The 20,119-nt window shown below is 36.6% G+C and overlaps 1 protein-coding gene across 10 annotated transcripts in view; it reads right to left on the bottom strand.

The window, feature by feature from the left end:
* The window catches only part of HERC1 (HECT and RLD domain containing E3 ubiquitin protein ligase family member 1), a 206,552-nt gene that overhangs the window by 26,486 nt on the left and 159,947 nt on the right, over positions 1-20,119 (bottom strand). For 6 of the 10 annotated variants that reach the window (XM_047765943.1, XM_047765976.1, XM_047765948.1 and 3 more), the window contains 16 exons: positions 19,519-19,739; positions 18,303-18,571; positions 17,489-17,541; positions 16,606-16,806; positions 15,305-15,479; positions 12,398-12,668; positions 12,062-12,275; positions 11,050-11,306; positions 9,900-10,027; positions 9,093-9,220; positions 8,078-8,278; positions 6,751-6,881; positions 3,362-3,561; positions 2,587-2,692; positions 649-795; positions 212-313 (listed from right to left, as the gene is read on the bottom strand). In XM_047765943.1, the coding sequence (XP_047621899.1) occupies positions 212-313; positions 649-795; positions 2,587-2,692; positions 3,362-3,561; positions 6,751-6,881; positions 8,078-8,278; positions 9,093-9,220; positions 9,900-10,027; positions 11,050-11,306; positions 12,062-12,275; positions 12,398-12,668; positions 15,305-15,479; positions 16,606-16,806; positions 17,489-17,541; positions 18,303-18,571; positions 19,519-19,739 (2,804 nt within the window). The remainder of the gene's footprint in view (positions 1-211; positions 314-648; positions 796-2,586; positions 2,693-3,361; positions 3,562-6,750; positions 6,882-8,077; positions 8,279-9,092; positions 9,221-9,899; positions 10,028-11,049; positions 11,307-12,061; positions 12,276-12,397; positions 12,669-15,304; positions 15,480-16,605; positions 16,807-17,488; positions 17,542-18,302; positions 18,572-19,518; positions 19,740-20,119) is intronic. The other 4 variants (XM_047765980.1, XM_047765969.1, XM_047765973.1 and 1 more) reach the window with 4 other exon arrangements.

Raw genomic sequence — 20,119 nt, 5'->3', positions numbered from 1 at the left:
AATTCACTCAATAATTAAGCATTTTCCCTAAAGTTTAGGCTACAGGAGAGTACTAGACTCTAGTTTTCCTTCCACCACTAAGTAGTTGCATTATCTTGAGCAAGTAAAAATCCCTGTGGATACCAGTTTTTTCCTCTGTAAAGTGGGATGCTTGGGCTATGATTTCTAAGATAACTTATAGGCTTACAATTTGATAACATTATGAAATTACCTTTGATCTATTTGAGCAAGCAGCTACCCCAACATCTGGAATCCATACTGTTGTCTGAATAGCTCCAGAGCCAATCACAACAGTTTGCAAGACAGAGCCATCCTAAAATGAGATGTATTTATCAATAAACACTACTTAGCTAGTCATTATTTACATTTTAAATTTATCGTTCACACTCACAAAAACCTATTCTAAAACCTACGCTTTAACTAAATTTGGCAATGCCTAACTTCATACTACTATTCAAGTTTCTAGGGCCTTTTCTAAATGACTTTAAAAATACATCACTAAGAAAAATTAAAGGGCAGAGAATTCTGAAAGGAGTTTCTTCAATATTCAAGGTATTATTACACAAAATATTCCTAGGGTTAACTTTTATCATATATAGGTTAATGCAAAAACATTTCTTAAGTTAAAAATGACATCTATACTCTTACCCTTAAAGACCAAATGTTCATGAGGCCACCTAGTCCACCAGACACCAGGGCCAACCCATCAGAACTAAAGGCAACGGTCCGGACAGGAGTGATGTGTCCTCGCAACTGATAAACACACTTGGCTCCAACTGATTTCCTATGTGCACCCTGCAATTCATTTTTATTTTTAACAAATGTTGAAATTAAAACAACTTATAGATTCAAGATTTAAAATTCATTCTTAGGTATATTTCAGTATAAAATTGGGTGTGTAGGGAAGGATAAATCTCTCATAAGGGCTAGCCTGAAAGAGAAAATAATAAAATATCAACTTTGTTCTCCTTTGCTGATGCTTTTCCATCTTTTTTTAATCACTTCTGAGCTGATTTCCTACTCTTTAAACCGGTAGAAATGACAACATTTCTAAGTTCCAATTATCCCTTAGAGAAAAGAAAATTCCAACTTCTACTTTTTTTATGATTTTTATTTTTTCCACTATAGTTGATTTACAGAGCAACTTCTACTTTTGAATGAGTTTTCTAATTTTTAAATTTCCCTTTATGCAATTTCCATTTTTAGCCTCTTTTTTTTGTAAATTGTAATTTTTTGTAAATTGCACATGCTGGCTCTTTACAAACAAGCTCCTCTTTCTGTTGGTTTATGGTTCTGTATGTCACATGGTATTGAATTTCATATTTACTTTGCAGGTTTTAGGAGTGAGATAGGTAAGGTCTGTCCGTAGGCTATTCTTTGGCATACAGAGCAAACCAGATTTATCTTTAATATTCTGACCTCTGCTTCTATGATAGTTTCCTCCCATTAGTGAGCTATCTCCTTCTTCCTTCTCATCCATTTCTCCCTGATTTTAAGTTCCCTCTTCCTTCTGGTTGTGATAGAGTATAACATCAGATATACTTATCTACCCAAAAATGACATAGTATATTTCTTCCAGGAGTATCTGTATCATGAATAAAAAAGAAAGCAACAGAGGCTGCAAACTAGTAACTCTGGGATGCAATTTAACCGGCCATTCAGTGTTTTACAGAATTTCAAGTCAGATGCCAATGTTTAATATTGGGAGATTTAACTTAAAACACTGAATTTTCGGCATCTATCAAAAAAAAATTAAGACAGTCTGGTAACTACAGGCTCCCACCTCTGGAGAGTGGCAATCAGCTCTGTGGCAGCTGTACTTTTTATATGAAGCATAGGTACTCCTGGGTGTGTGTGTGTGTGTTATCTTCTACACACCTTCCAACTCCCAGCTTTGCGAATTTATGTTACTTACCTAGATGGTTCTGTGAGCATCTACCATAATTTTTTTTTCTACTTAGGGCCACACCTGCGGCATATGGAAGTTTCTGTGCTAGGGGTGGAATTGGAGCTGCAGCTGCCGACCTATGTGACGGCCACAGCAACACCCGATCCGAGCCACATCTGTGACCTGCGCTGCAGCTCGTGTCAATGCTGGATCCTTAACCCTTTGAGTGAGGCCACAGATCGAACCCACATCCTCATGGATATGAGTTGGGTTCTTAACCTGCTGAGCCACAACAGCAACTCCAATTTTTAACATCTGCTTAAGGTAAAGGAATCATTCTACATAAGCGGAATTCTATTATCACTAGTAGATACCTTGGATAGGAGTGCTCCCATTATGTTCATACTTCACTGTATCAAAGACTTTAATTTAGGACTCACCTATCAGTAGTGCTGATTATATACCATAAATGATCACCGTCAATGTTTACTGAATATCTCACCTTACCAAGCAATTATGGTATCTATGACTTATAAAAAATAACTCAGCACACAGAGTATGACAATTATTCACATTTCTCTAATGGCACTTGGGGTGTTTGAGATCCTAAGTAGTGAGAATCTTAGTAAACAAGGGAGGATCACTTGATAACATAATGTGGTTTCAAATAAGGTCTTAAAAAACACCAGAACATTTACCTGGCAGTTTGATTCCTGGTCCCACCATCCTTCTGAACTAGTCACACTAGTCTGTGTGGTATCTTGTGGAATACGCCAAACACATACTAAGCCACTCTGACAGCCACTTAAAAAAATATGGTCAGATAAAACCGAAAAATTTCAATACACATAAGTAAAAATATTTTCAAACAGCACCAATTAAGACCCGATAGAAATTACTACAATACTATTTTAAAAATTTATTTGTAGTAGGTATGCTATAATCTTTCTCAAGGAATATAAGTAGGACCTATATTCTAACAATATCACATGCAGATAAAGAGACTACCTATTTTGGGATTACTTATCCAAAGTTTCATACTGGAATATTGCTCTTTACTTCTCCAAGGTGATCTTATGGTATTACACATTACAAGAACAATAACTGACAATAAACTGTTTAAGATTATCCAGAAGACATACTTAATGCAAGTAACAATCAATACTAATTTATTTTATTTTTTGCTTTTTAGGGCCAAACCTGCAGCACATGGAGGTTCACAGGATAGGGGTCCAATTGGAGCTACAGCTGCCGGCCTACACCACAGCCACAGCAACGCAGGATCTGATCCACGTCTGCAACCTACGCCACAGCTCACGGCAACACAGGATCCTTAACCCACTGAGAGAGGCCAGAGATCAAACCCACAACCTCATGCTTACTAGTCGGATTCATTTCCACTGCACTACAATGGGAACCTCACAATCTATACTAAGTTAAAAGTTAGGACACACACACAAATTTACAACGTACGTAGCCATCAGTAAATGCAACTTGGATCCTTTCCCTGGAAGGCTGCACCAAGCAATGCCGTTTACAATAGATGGATGGCAGAGTGAATGCAGACAGCGCCAGCATCCTGAAATAGGCCCCCAGAGCTTCACATTTTCTTCTTTGGCACATGTCATGAGAATATGACCTGTTGGGTCCCATTTCATACTAGTAAGAGTATCCTTAAAATGGTAAAGGGAAAAAAAAATCCTAGTAATGTTTCCTTCACAAATACTTTACACTCAACCTATTACCTATACTTCTATTACAGCATTACTTTGAACTCAACATTTTATGTAAATAAGATACTGCCATATCATTAACAATCACTGGACCAACTCACCCTTTAATACAGTTTGCATTATATATATATTTGCTGTGGTCAAAGCTCAATAAATATTAGATGAATGAGTTATAAAATTCTGATTCAAAAGGGATACATTATCTTTCATTAGCATTTTAAAAATTATATTATTGACAAGTAATTAATAAAATATTAAAATGAACAGAACTATTTTTTTCTTTTTAGGGCTACACCTGTGGCATGTGGAAGTTCCCAGGTGAGGGGTCAAATCAGAGCTGCAACTGCCAGCCTACACCCATAGCCACGGCAACACTGGATCCTTAACCCACTGAGCAGAGCCAGGGATCAAACCCACATCCTCTTGGGTCCTAGTGGGGTTCATTACTGCTGAGCCATAATTCATTATTCCTGAGCCAAAAGGAAGGAACTTAAAAAAAAAAAAAGCACCTATTATACCAAAATAGCAAATACTATGAGAATCTGGAACATGTTTTTTATTTACATGGTTGTCACTATTGGGTTCTTCTAAATTTTTTTTACCCTCCTTCATACATTTCAACTCCTGGCTTCATGAATTTATGTTACTTGTTTAGATGGACCTATAAATATCTGAACTGGCAACCTGTGTTTGGGCATAGAAGGAACCTACCTCAACATAATAAAGGCCATATATGACAAACCCACAGCTAACGTCCTTCTCAATGGTGAAAAGCTGAAAGAATTCCCACTGAGATCAGAAACAAGACAAGGATGTCTGCTCTTGCCACTAATATTCAACATGGTTTTGGAGGTCCTAGCCACAGCAATCAGAGAGGTAAAAGAAATAAAAGGAATCCCAATTGAAAAGGAAGAAGTAAAACTATCACGTTTGCAGATAACATGATACTATACCTACAGAATCCTAAAGATTCTACCAGAAACCTGTTAGAGCTCATCCATGAATTTGGCAGTCACAGGATACAAAATTAATACACAGAAATTGACTGCATTTCTATATACTAACAATGAAAGATCAGAAAGAGAAATTAGGGGAACAATCCCATTTACCATTGCATCAAAAAGAATAAAATACTTAGAAATAAACCTGCCCAAAGAGACAAAAGACCTGTACTCTGAAAACTATAAGACATTGATGAAGGAAACTGAAGATGACACAAACAGATGGAAAGACATACCATGCTCTTGAACGGGAAGAGTCAATATTATCAAAATGACTATACTACCCAAGGCAATCTACAGATTCAATGCAATCCCTATCAAATTACCAAGGACATTTTTCACAGAACTTGAACAAAATATTTTAAAGTTTGTTTAGAAGCACAAAAGACCCAGAATAGCCAAAGACATCCTGAAAAAGAAAAATGGAGCTGGAGGCATCAGGCTCCTGGACTTCAGACTATACTACAAAGCAACAATCATCAAAAGCATATGTTAGTAGCACAAAACCAGAAATATAGATCAGTGGAACAGGAGAGAAAGCCCAGAATTCCACCCACGCACCTACAGCCAACTCATCTACGACAAAGGAGGCAAGAATATACAATGGAGAAAAGACAGTCCCTTCAGTAAGTGGTGCTGGGAAAACTGGACAGCCACGTGTAAAAGAATGAAATTAGAACACTCCCTAACACCATACACAAAAATAAACTCGAAATGGATTAAAGACCTAGATATAAGACCAGACACTATAAAACTCTTAGAGGAAAACGTAGGCCACTCTCCGACATAAATGACAGCAACATCTTCTCAGATCTACCTCTTAGAGTAATGACAGTGAAAACAAAATAAACAAATGGGACCCAATTAAACTTAAAAGTTTCTGCACAGCAAAGGAAACCCTAAACAAAATGAAAAGACAATCCACAGAATAGGAGAAACTATGTGCAAGTGAATCAACTGACAAGGAATTAATCTCCAAAATTTATAAATACCCGCTACTGCTGAATACCAAAAAAATGAACAACCCCATCAAAAAATGGGCAGAAGATCTAAACAGACAATTCTCCAAAAAAGACAGACAGATGGCCAAAAAACACATGAAAAGATGTTCAACATCACTCATTATTAGAAAAATGCAAATCAAAACCACTATGAGGTACTACCTTATACCAGCCAGAATGGCCATCATCAAAAATTCTACAAACAAGAAGTGCTGGAGAGGGTATGGAGAAAAAGGAACCCTATTACACTGTTGGTGGGATTGTACATTGGTGCAACCACTGTGGAAAACAGTATGGAGATTCCTCAGAAAACTAAAAACAGAACTACCATTTGGTTCAGCAATCCCACTCCTGGGTGTCTATCCAGAGAAAACCAAGACTTGAAAAGACACATGTACTCCAATGTTCACTGCAACACTATATGCAATAGCCAAGTTGTGGAAGCAACCTAAATGTCCATTGACAGAGGACTGAATAAAGATGTGGTACATACACACAATGGAATATTACTCAGCCATTAAAAGGGAAGAAATAACAGCATGTGCAGTAACATGGATGGACCTAGACATTATCATGCTAAGCAAAGTCAGTGAGACAACGAGACACCAACATCAAATGCTTACATGTGGAATCTAAAAAGAGGACAGAATGAACTTCTTTGCAGAACAGATACTGACTCACAGTCTTTGAAAAACTTATGGTTTCCAAATGAGACAGGTAGGGGGGTGGGGAATGCACTGGGGGTTTGGGATGGAAATACTGTAAAATTTGGCTGTGATGATTGTTGTACACCTATAAATGTAATAAAATTAATAAAAATGCACCAGTATTGAAAGAAAAAAATAAAGGAATCATTATTCACAGATGGAATTTCTAGCATTAGTAGGAGGTATTTTGATAGGGGTTGTTCCATGGGTGTTCTTATTTCACTGTTTTGGTTTTACTCCTTTCTTATCTCAGTGTGTTTCTTACATAGACTCTTCCATTTATATACATGGTCCAAAGACTTTGCATAACAACAGAATATTAAATCATGTGACTGATGTAAAAATATTTTCAAAAACTAGTATCAAGTAATACTACAGTATAAAACAATAAAAAGTAACCACCTGATAAAGATGCTTTACCTTATGTGCATCAATTAGAACAATGCCTCCTTTCTCAAGTGGTTCCTTTGTTCCCAGTAACAATTTTCCATCAAAATATCCCACTGCAAATGGTCTATCTTCACTGAACCAAGCAATGCAAGTTATAGACACTAACATGGTAAAAACAAGAAAAGTTTCAAAAAAAGAAAAGAGGGATTTATTTGTCATTGTCTAACTTAAAAGACAGACTTTGCAATAAATATATACCACTACAACTACTGCAATTAAGGTTCCAAATATCTCTTTAATGCATCTGACCAAATGTAGGCTTATTGCAGGAATTACATGTAACCCACTTTAAAAGTGTTATGTGTAAGTGACAAAGACTATCGCATTTTTAATCTTTCATTCTTTTCAGGTGGTAATTGAAAAAGAGAGACAAAAATTGAATTCCCTTGCTGATTTTAAGTCACTGTATAAACTTCTTTCCTTTGTACCAGAATCTGCCTTACAACAGAGAAGTGAAACAACCCAAGTCATAGAAAAAAATTACCTGTCCCTTCTTTTGCTTAATATTGCCTACTCAGTGTGTTTCGATATCAAACATATCATGTTCTAACAATCTATATTTATATTTGCTTTTTAATTAGACATAACACTGGAAGGCCATAAAAGAAATAAAAAAAAATAGTATCTGTAGGATAAGAATGGGGACCTGGAAGCTGAGTACATGTCAGAAAGACATTTTACTACATACCTTTTTAAACTTTAAATTTTTTGAACCCTATGAAGGTGTTTATCTATTTAAAATTCTTAAGAAACAAAAACCTGTTCTATTCTGTTAAAAGAGTACCATATAAGCTGGGAATGGGATCTTTGAGACAGCCAACCTCCCTAAAGCATCTAATAAAAACTAGTCTGATGCCTAGCCATCCAAAGGGAACACAGTGAAAAATAAGTGAAAGTAGGTTTCCTATTACGACTTCTCAGATCAGAAACTTCCCTCTCTTTCTCCTCCTTCCTCTATTTCCTCAATTTCACTCATTTGTTAATGATTTCATCTCCACCAATAATTGTTATACTTTCTCTACTTGGACACTTCTAATTTGCTAAGGAGACTTGGGGCCCACTATAAGTGTTCAGACATTTATACAAAGGATAAATGACTACTACAATACTATTAGATCTCATTTTGGCAGTGATGTGTGGTAAAGGTTGACAGAGAAATATCTTTCAACTTAATAACTAATTAAAATGCAATACCACTGGACAATTTAGAAAACAAAACCAAAAAAGCAATATTTACATAACGTGCCAAAAAAGTAAACCAACACTTTCTCAACAAGACACAAATCCAGTCATTTACCATCCTTTCTATAGCAATGTTCCAATTCTCGACGGTGCATGGTGGATACATCAACAACTTCAATTAGTCCTAGTGATCCATCCATCCGTCCTACCAATAATAATTCTGGAGACTCTCCTGACCAGGCTGTAGATGGACCTTCTTCTGGCCAAGCCAGGGCAGATACCCAATGAGGCTGAATATCTACTAACCCTTTTCCTCCTAAAGACAGAGAAAATGTTAACTAGTTGTCACTTAATTCTTAAAAACAGTACCATGAACAAAAATAAGTAACTATTTAATTTAATACACTCAAAGCAGTAAATAGCCTACTAGTAAATAAGAATGCAAAGTAGGATCCTTCATTTACATACTACTTATGAGTATCAAATTAGTAGCTTTTCTATAACTATTAATAGGACAAAATGATAGCTTCATGGAAGAAAGAATAAAGGAAAATAATCAGTGCACAGATGTCAAACACTTAAGTCCTTTCTTAATAATTACTGAAAATCAAATTAACATACAAAGTTTACCTATACTTAAAGGCTAGCTATTCCTTCAAATATATGAAATAGAAGAGCTATTTCTTAAATAAGCAAAAGCAAACAAAAACATTGGTAAGGCCAAGATTATAATGATGATTTTTACTTTCCAGAGAGATATTCTTAAAAACTGACAAGAGTTTGTACCTGTTAAACAGATAAAATTAATAGAAATATTTCAAGTAATTCAAAAGCATACATAGCTGAAAATGTAGTGACTGCTACTTCTCTTCAAATCCTACCTGATCACTTAGTGGTACATGGAAAGAATTTTTAGTTTAAAACAACTAGATTAACTGAAACTCCTAGAAAGAAAAGCCAGGAAATGAACAATTCTTCTTTAATCTAAACCATACTATGCATAGCTTTTCAGTTGAGATTGTAAGATTCAAGGTGAAAGAAGCCAATGTTTGGACTTAGAAGGCTAAGAGAAAGGCTTTTATTTTTAAAAAGTACCTTCAGTAGTTTACTAGTATTTATGTGACTCTCACCATTAACTTGCCAGATATTCACCATCTTTTCCAAAGCCCCAGCTAGGTATTTGCCACTGATACTCCAGGAAACAGGTGAGAAACTTGGATCACTAGGTGATCCCAGGCTTTCCTCAGCATCACCTTCCCTAGAATACAACAAAGATGTATGGAATTCTAATCCCCATCATCCAAAAGTAAACTAAATCCCAAACCTTAAAGTAAGGGTCTCATAGAGACTAGAGTACATAATGGCTGATTCTTACATTTCCAAAGTCTGGCTAGCATTATTGACAAACATAAAACTGCCAGTGTTTGTCATAATGTAAAAAGGTAGAATTACAGAAGAGTAGTACTTAGACAATTCATCTATTAATGTAGTATATAACTGTCAACAGATATTCTGATTCTGTAGGGGTTGTAATATGATTATTATTCAGATCACACTGACTTCTGTTTGCCTAATTGCTAGGGAAGTTCTCAGAAAATACCTATAGCTAGCTATTAAAATATAAAGGATGCCACATACTGCTACAGATGAAATCTGTTCTTAATTCCTAAATAATCCTTGAAGGATGATGGAAAATTAGCCAACTGTTCTGTAGAATTAAGCATTTATAATGTTAGCATGGTAGACCTTGATTTAATTCTGAGTAAGTCCAAATACTGATATTTAATATTTTTATTTTCTAAATTACTAACACACTGGTAACTGTTCTAAAAGAAAAACTGTACAAAATATAGTGACAGTTTGATTATATTAACACAACCAAGGTATAACATGTGTAGAATTCTCTTATTTTAAATGTCACCCAATAGAGCACTCACAATCTGTTGAACACACAGGTCTGTTGCAGTGAATACTGCTTCTTGGTGACATTCCATACCCGGATGGTGCCATCATTGCCACTTGTGGCCAAGAGTCCTTTTTTATTACACCAAACACAAGTCATTACCTAGAAAACATTAAAAGTCCAGCAATATTTGAGAAAGTTTTAATTCAAATGATTCTATCATCTGAAAGAGTTCAACTAAATTTTTTAAAAGTCGGGAGTTCCCAACATGGCACAGTGGAAATGAATCCGACTAGGAACCATAAGGTTGCGGGTTTGATCCGTGGCCTCATTCAGTGGGTTAAGGATCCGGCGTTGCTGTGAGCTGTGGCGTAGGTCACAGACGAGGCTTGGATCCAGCACTGCTGAGGCTGTGGCATAGGCTGGCAGCTGTAGCTCCGATTAGAGCCCTAGCCTGGGAACTTCCATATGCCACAGGTGCAAACCTAAAAAAGCATAAAAAAAAAAAGAAAAAAGAAAAGAAAAAAATTAAATAGTCTACCATGAAATTGTAAAAGAAAATGATCCATGTTATGACACAACATGCATGGTCTCATTTTCTAACTGGGTTGTAAAATATACCTATTTGAAGAATAGCTTTAAAGTAGTATGCATAAACTCATCTGAGTTACCTTAGACCTGTTAGAATCTTTCCTAAACATTTTATTTAATTTAAAAAGTTTATTTAAGTCAATAAAATAGATATACTTTAATATGTTCTAAAAAACAAATAACACAGACTAAGAAATAATTTTAAGATTGGTTAAAGAGGAGTCAGTCTTCATTTCTTAAACTGCCATTGTCACTGCTCGGGGCCCAGTGGGTTACATTAAAACAGTGAGGCCAATTTCTTTTCCTCTTGCATATAAAAGCCTTCATCTCTTGTGAGGCCAGCCCTCTGGTTTTCTTCTCATCTCCCAGCTGATTTTGTCCATTTGTATAATATTATGTCATACATTAACATATACACATAGAGAAAGGAAAGTTGGTACTACCAGACAAATATTGATAATTGTGTGTGTGTGTGAGAGAGAGAAAGAGAGAGAGGCACTCCTCAAGATCTAAACTTGAAGCTCTTTGAGAAAGGCAGAAATTATTTTATCTTACATAAGGTAATTAACACACTTGGGGCTCAAAATACATACTCTGTTCTGATGAGCCTCCAGCTTGATAAAGGAGCATTTTCTGAGATCTCCTCCCATATCAGCAAGTGTTTGTGGAGTGGTTTGGTTGTCGCGGTCATGTGCAGCAAGAGTGCGCACAAGCTGTTGAGCAGCCCATTGCCTATGCTGTGAGGATAGCCTCGAGGAGAGGCAGCAGGCTGCCAGGGCATTAGCCAGCTCCAGAGGGCCTACAGCAGAAGGATCATAGGAAGGATGGGCATACAATTGGGCAGTTAAACCTGCTTAAACAAAACAATGAAATGATGCCCAGGTAAGAGCTGGTGGTGGTGAACAAACAAAAATGGGTTAACCATCTTTTAAGAATTATTATTTTTTCAAGCAATTATTTCACTAAGATATGCGTACAAGGTATAAAGCATTTATCTCACATCAGATTCTACAATATATCTGATTCACAGCAAAATTACATTTACATACATCAATCAATAGTCTTTGCTCTAAGGATACATAGACTGAGAATGGAGCAGAAATCATTTTAAGGCCAGGGCAGAGGGCGCATGCCCTAAAAAACAACAGTTTGGCTTCAGCTGCTCAAAAGTAGTCTTAATAGTCACTCAAGAGACTGCATTGATATATCTAAAAGCCCATCTCTCTGGGCCAAATGGTCCTGGTGAAGCCAAGGGTAAACAGTAATGTTTAAGTAAACCCTTCAAGGCATTATCATCTTAAGACAAAGAGAAAAATAGCACTATTTTATATAAATTATATTATGGAAACTTACCAGGATTACTATCTATGGTGACACAAACCATAATCTAATAAAATAGTCTAATCAAACCAAGACCAATTTGGTACATTTACTAATACTTATTTTCATGCACAATGAAAAAGTATCCATGCACATCTTTTACGATCTAACTTAAGAAGTATACATGATGTTATATGATCATCACATAAAACCATACAAAAACATTTTTTTAAAAACACATCAAATTGATTAGAAGACTGTATATTTAAACTGTATGAAACTTACCTTTCTTTTCAACTTCTGACTTTTCGTAATTAGGTCTCAGTTTGGCCCCTTTATCTGCTAGTAATGCCACAAGGGCCTGAGTTACAACAAAATTTGGAGAAGTTACAAGCTTATTCTCTTCAGCAATTCCTCGGAGAAAGCCGGGTAGAAACTTTCGCTGAATTGGATCATCAACTGTGGTCAAATTTACACCTGTTGCAGCAGAAATCAAGTTCTGAAAAGACAATCAGAACAAACATATAATTATGGAACAAAAAGACTTTTACCTCAGAAGATTCTTTAAGAATCAACTAGAAATAAGCTATGTAACAAGAAAAGCACTGAAAACTATCCCACCTGTGTACACAACTGTACCAGAAGTTTTGCAGCACTAGGAGTATTTGATGCAAGACATCCCACTGCTGTGCTCAGATAAGCCAGGCAAGAAATGGGCTTGTTGGCCTTGCTGTGCCCACCTCGTGAGCGTTCTGAAGCACTTGCCATAGCAGAAGGGCTGGTGGAGAGGCCCGCTCTCCCTGCTGCAGCCAAGCACATTAATCGAACCAGCGTTCGGATATCTGTAAGCCCCAGAGATTCAAGACCAGCAGCCAGGCTACAACTGGAACCACTGATGGGAAAGGAAAACATTTTAAATGCATAAAGAAAATAGACTTAAGGGGTCACTGGTGTCCCCACATTTCATCCATAGTACCAACAACCAAAATATAAGGCAAGTTGCACTATCACTAGTCATATGTGTCCTAAAAGATGTCCAAAAATATTATATAAGCTGGAAACTGTTATTAACACCTTTTTATTTTATTTTTATTTTTGGCATGCAGTTCTAAGGCCAGGGATCAAACCTGTGCCACAGCAGTGACCCAAGCCATAGCAGTGATAACACCAGATCCTTAACCCATTAGGCCAACAAGGAACTCCCATAGCTCTTTTGATTTTATTAAGTACTGACATACACTTGAAGCATATCTAAATTACCAACGTATAACATAACAAGAATGTTCACTAATCATAAACTTTCACAAACTGAACACACCTATGTGACAAGAAAAGAACATTGCCAACACTCCAGAAGTCTGCTTGGGCCCTTCTCAATCTCTTGGCCCTCAGAAGTAACCACTAGCCTAACTTCTAAGTCCATAAACCAGTTTTGTCGGGTTTTGAACTTTATATAAATAGAATAATAAAGTGTGTATTCTCTGTCTGGGCAGGCTCTTTTGTTTAATATTATGCTTAAAAGACTCATTCATGTTGTTGTATTACAGCAGCAATTATTCTTTTTCACTGATACAAAGATATTGTGGAGATGATGAGGGTTCAATTCCAAACTACCACAATAAAACAAATATTGCAGTACACCAAGTCACACAAATTTTTTTGCTTTCCCAGTACATATAAAAGTCATGTTTACACTATCCTGTAGTCTGCTGAGTGTGCAATAGCATACCTTAATTTAAAAATACTTTAATGCTAATAAAAGCTAACCATTATCTGACCCTTCAGTAATCTTTCTGCAATAGTAACACTAAAAATCACTGTCACAGATCACCATAACAAATATAATAATAATAAACAAGTTTGAAATACTGCAAGAATTACCAAAATGTGACATAGAGACATGAAGTGAACAAACAGTAGACAAATTGTACCAACAGTCCTGCTCAAAACAAGGTCACCTTTAACAAACCTTTAATTTGTTAAAAAAAAACAAACAAAAAAAAGCAATGATCTGTGAGGCACAATAAAGCAAAGTACAATAAAGATATGCCTATATAAATGAAACTTAACATGATTCATTTATCCATAAAGTTCAATACCTCATTATTCATGTTTATTGGCCATTTCAAGATCTTCTTTTATATAATTTTGTATTTTGCCCATTTTTCTTTGGGATTGTCTTTTTTTATTGGTTTCAAACAATTTTTAAAATATTCTGTTACTGATTATATGCACTGCTAAGATCATCTCCCATTCAGTGGTTTTTTCTTTTTCTTTTTTTTTGTCTTTTTGTCTTTTTGCCATTTCTTGGGCCGCTCCCGCGGCATATGGAGGTACCCAGGCTAGGAGTCAAATCAGAGCCATAGCTGCCGGCCTACGCCAGAGCCACAGCAACGCGGGATCCGAGCCGCATCTGCAACCCACACCACAGCTCACGGCAACACCGGATCGTTAACCCACTGAGCGAGGGCAGGGACCGAACCCGCAACCTCATGGTTCCTAGTCGGATTCGTTAACCACTGCGCCACGATGGGAACTCCTCAGTGGCTTTTTCTTTTTACTTTCTAAATGACTTTTGCTGCACAAAGGTTTTTTTTTAAATACAGTTCAATGTGTCCATCTTTTTCCTTTAAGTGAATGCCTTCTGAGACTTAGGAAATCTCTGGCTATTCTAAGATCAAGAATAAATTCTTCCTCTGCTACTTTGCAAAAACTTTATTGATTTACATTCCACATTTAGAATTAAAGAGGCACTTGAAAATACTTGTTTTAGATACAGTGTGAGGTTGGAGCCAAGACTCATTTTTTTCCCTAAGTGAATAAGCCATCTGACCAAGTCCAAGTTACTGAAAATTCCTTCTTTTCCTCATTGCTCTGCAATGAGTCTGAAGCACTGTTATAAAATAAACCATAAATCAAGTGTTTATCTCCATAAGTGAGTTAGTTTCTGAACTTTGTTCTCCTCCATGGTCCAAACTATCTGTTCTTGAGCCAACATCATACAGTCTTATCTAAATTTTATTTTGAATTTTTCCTTCAGGGTCCTTCTCTCTTCACTGATTTACTGTTAAATACCCCTATTTAATCATTTCTTAAATGGATGTCTTTTAAGTATATGTGGCTCACTTTCCTCTTCTCACAATACACTCCATAGTATACACATAGCAAGAGGCTCCATGAAGGAGTATGCAGGCTGCTTTAGTTATACAGTTGGTAAACTCTGCAGAAAAACTCACTTGACTTTTTATTTTTACCCTATACCAAATGGATCAAGAGCCTTAGTTTCTCATTTCAGATAATAAAATAAAAATGTTTGCAGTTTACTCAGCTACTATAACAGCAATATTTTCTACCTAAAAAGAGTCAAGCATTAACTCAATGACTGATTGACGATGTCTAATTTCTTTCACTCAACAGTACATACTCAGTTTCTAAAACTTGTATATTATCCTACCAAACAAGACCAGATTCCTGTCTAATGTATGCTAGAAACTAACTTAGCATCATATGACACAGAATAACACTTACCTGACTGAGAGAAGAGAGAGAGCTCTCATGACCATGGTTCTGGCCAGAAGAACCTGAGCAGCAGCAGTCACCCTCCTTAAAGCCACCACCCGGTCATGAGGGTTTGCTAAGGCAGCTGCCTGCTCACCTAATGTTATTCTCCCAGAGGAACTCTTTTCTACAGAGCCATGGCAACCTGAAAAACATAAGATTTTTGCTTAGTTCTCAAGAAGATAAGGAAAAAAATATCTGGATTACTCAAAAATTTTCTCCTTTACCACAGTAAACCAGAGCTTTGCTCATCTGGAACCTTACTATACAGAAAATTGCTTGGGAAAATACATATTTCTAAATCAGCAATCCATTATAGGAAAAATATGATTCTTAAATTGTTTTAGTTTTAATTATTTTGCCCATGCATCACTTCTACTGTTATTAACAAACACAGAAAAGATATTGTTTAAAAATATGCTTTGAGAGGACATAAAAGTCTGAGTAACTAATATTGCTCCAATTCTTTTTTTTTTTTTTTTTGTCCTTTTGCCTTTTCTAGGCCGCTCCTGTGGCATATGGAGTTCCCAGGCTAGGGGTCTAATAGGAGCTGTAGCTTAACCCACTGAGCAAGGCCAGGGATTAAACCTGCAACCTCATGGTTCCTAGTCAGATTCGTTAACCACTGAGCCACGACGGGAACTCCCCTGCTCCAATTCTTTATCTGGAAGTCCATACAGCAAAAAGTTACCATACCCTCTCACCCAAATTGTAAAATAGTGTAAAAGAGGGTTCCCACTGTGGCTCAGCAGGTTAAGGACACAATGTTCTCTCTATGAGGGTGTGGGTGCGATCCCTGGTCTTGCTCAGTGGGTTAAGGATCTGCCATTGCCACAAGCTGCAAAATAGGTCACAGATGCGGTTTGGACCTGGTGTTGCCATGGCTGCAGCGTGGGCCTCAGCTGCAGCTCTGATTCAAGCCCTGGAACTTCCGGACACCACAGGTACAGCATTAAAAAAAAAAAACAACTGCAAAACAGCTTTTATCCATTTCTGAGATTCTCTTAACACAAGAAAGTTTTTTTTTTTTAAACTTATATTTTATAAATTTTCTTTTTATCACTTCAATATTTTATAAAAGCAAAAAAATAAAAAATCAATGTTATACCTTCAAAAAATTAAAATAACTGGCTAAAGATATTTGATGGGTAGGAAATGTTGACTTCTTATTATTATTATTAACCTTTACCTTATTATTATTAACCTTTCTAAGAAACAAATTAATATAGACTCTACAAAGTCCATATCAATGCTAAGCATTTCAAATTTACCTATTTGCATAAGAGTCTCTTCCATACTGTTGGTCGCTGTTACCATTGCTACCGACGCTCCCAGTGGATCACTATCAGGGAACTGAACTGGTTCTGGTACAATGCGGCGGTCATTTAAACCAAGTGGTCCAGCAAGTAATTCAAATTCTTCTTCACCTGTTAGCTTTTCATCTTCATCAACATCCAACATGTCCCAGTCTTCTGGAGTTTAAATAAACAAATGAATGGTATATGAATATAAACATGACCTAACTCTGTTGGCAATGGTTATTTCTGAGATATATCTAAGATGCAGATGGACTGAAAGCCCAGAGCCTACAAAATGAACTATGGCCCCATCTCCTGCTGACCAAATCAAACTATACTCTTGAGGCATAGTTAAGACTAAGGAAAGAGAGTCATATCCATTTAAACCAATGGAACATGTTACTATTGGTAATGGAGATTCCAACTAATAAGAAATACTGTTATGGAGCCAAAAAGAGCTCTTGACTCTGTCCATAATCATTAGGAAATGAGTCATTTCAAATAAATGAATACTTCCAGATAAATTGATGCCCACTTCAATTTTTTATTTTTTACTATCCTCATTTAGGATGGAAATTCAAAATGTACTATGTACTCTGCCTACTTTGAAAAAGTATATATGTCCCACAGGAATTAATGAACTGTGGTAAAGCTCATATTAGAACATAGGTCTTTTTCCTTTGACTTTTAAAACTAAGGCTGTTGCTAACAAACTATCTTGAACTTCCGTGGGGGAGTTGAAGTTAACATGTACATAAATATAAACACAAACATCAAGGTAAATTTTAGTAACACACGTTAAGCAGAGGTATATACAAAAATACATGTAAAATGAAGAAGCTCTCAAGACAACTACCTTCATACACACTGTCCTGCTTGCCAATTAGATCTGGAGCTTGTCCCTTGTACCTGCACCAAACATGAAGAACATTACATTTTTATATACAACAGTTAGTACCCCAAAATGCAAATTAAGTCATTAGGACATTTTAAAAGGTCATTAATAAAGCAACACAAAATTAAAAATTGCTTCAGGTTGTGGGCTAATGTAATAAAAACTATTAGTATGTAGGTATATACATGATTACATGAGAACTACTTTATCAAATTACTGGGGTGGTTCCTCAATTACCTTCAGCAAATCTTTTAATAAAAACCTATTCCAGAATGTCTTCAAGATTCTAATAGTTGACAATAAGGGCAAAAACCTTACCCGCTAGCAATTAAATGCTACTCAAAGATAGAAAGAAGTAATATTTTCATAGACACTCATCTAATTTAATCTATTTCTTTTTAACAAAAAAAGGATCTTAATTAAGATGGCAAAATATGGTACAAAGCACCAAACAAAAAAATTAAACATAAGCTTCCTAAAGGTTAAAGCAAGGGCCCTGCTCACAATCTGACAACAAATTAAAAGTTAACACAGTCAAACTCCAGTGAAGGACCTGAGGCCATGTCACTGTTCCAGACTACAGGCTCCTACCTCTGGCAGGAACATGAATTCTTCTACCTCCTCCATCCCTGTCCCCAGTTCAGCAATCACAGAACTTTATGAAAGGTTACAGGTAACTCCTCACATGAAAAAAGCTACAATTCCCATGTCTCAATGACCGATACTTTATATACTTCATTCAGAGAGTCTGGATAGCTAAATGATTTCAAGGTACCTTTCAGAACTTGTTGCCTTGGATTTGGTCTTCAGGGCTAAGTACTTCTCCCTGCAGCTGCCACACAGCAGGTAGTATGGATTTCCACTCCCACATTCACCACCAAACCAGCCATCCACATAGGAGCCATTGCTGCGATAGCCCTGGCGGTTTGCACTGCGCCCACAGCCTGGGTGATTTCTCTTCATGTGCTGATTGAAGCTGACGACACTGCATTCACAGAGCTCACACACCACCACTTCTTCCCTGTCTTCAGACTCACAAACATGCTGTACAAAATGATTTCATATCAAATTATTAGTCAAGTTAACATAAAATTAAGAGATAAATATCATTTATGCTATTATATCAACTACTTTGTTTACATATGCTGGAATATTTGCAAGACGTTCATGAAGGATATATAACAAAGTTTTCTTCAAGTCAGAATTTAGATCACACAGTCTGAAGGTGTTCCTTGCCCCTTCCTCACACTAAGTTACAATAGAAGTACCTGACTATCCTACTGAGAAAAAAAGTTGTTAATAATAAATGAAAATCTGCCCCGTCTCAAATGAGTTAAAACCCCTCCAATGAAAATTACCTTTCATCTGGTCAGAACACGAATACCTATTTTATGAATTTCTAAGAAGTCACTTCGATTATTTTATTAACTCAATATGGTAGGTGCTCTTTCCTATAGGACTTGTACACATGTGAACCTCTCAAGCTTCTCTCCTATCAAAAGTGTAATGCTAAACAATGGAAACATACCAACCCATCATGTACCCTGCCCTTGGATGGAGGTATTTATAAGATCTAGGTGGCACTGGTTCCTAGAATGTGGCATTACAGTGGTTAGATAGAACCTATGAACAAAAGTATGCATTCAGATAGCAAGGTAAGCACGGCAGCTTTGTCATATACCCAATAGGGTCAACTGGGACCTGATGCTTATTTTGTAATCTATCTTTGATAGCAGAATCAAATTACTACAATATGGCTCTATCCTTCTAGCCCGGGGAGAGAAGCAATAAAATCGCACAGAGAGAGCAACAAGAAAGACCTTTTCTTATTAGTTTGTAGATATCAAAAAGCAAGTGTTAGAGCCCCAAACTTTAGGAGTAGGTGTCAGGCTTTTTAGAGTGTTACAACTCTAGGCAAGGCTGTCAGTAAGCTGTATGAACAGGAGGGCAGGAAAATAAGTCAGAGCAGCCCCCGCTGCAGTCACACACACCCAGGTAGGCCAATCCAGTACCTCTGGGATCCACATTCCCAGAATATCATTGTCACTGGTCAGGTCTTGTCCAAACATAGCTTCCATCGCTTCATCATCAAGATCAATTTCCAATTCCTCATCTAAATTAAAGTCATACAACGCCCCTGGGTCTTGTTGCAAAGATATTCCTTCTCTCCGACTTTGATTCCTGTGGGCCTGCACAGAGCGGTATAACCCCGCTCAGAACAAAACAAGAAAGGCATTTTATTTGCATGTATAAAATAATTATGAATATTTCGCCAGTTCTTAACTGCCATACATGTAGATGAGAGTCTATCTCAGCTGACTTATTGGATTCCAGACCATAAACATAAAATTTTACCTATAACATATGTATTCTCTTCTGTAAAATGGGGATAATAGCACTCATACCTTGCAAAGCTGCTAACAGGTTTAAACAAGATAATCTATGTAAAATTTTTCATAATGTTTGTTATATAGAAGAATATTCAGTAAGTGCTGGGTGTTACTATTCTTTTAGGTTTATTTATTTACTTATTTATTTTTGCTTTTTAGGACCGCACCTGTGGCCTATGGAGGTTCCCAAGCTAGGGGTGGA

This window comes from Phacochoerus africanus, chromosome 2, assembly GCF_016906955.1.
Source record: "Phacochoerus africanus isolate WHEZ1 chromosome 2, ROS_Pafr_v1, whole genome shotgun sequence".
In the NCBI taxonomy this organism is placed as follows: domain Eukaryota; kingdom Metazoa; phylum Chordata; class Mammalia; order Artiodactyla; family Suidae; genus Phacochoerus; species Phacochoerus africanus.
This window is presented reverse-complemented; position numbering and strand designations above follow the sequence as displayed.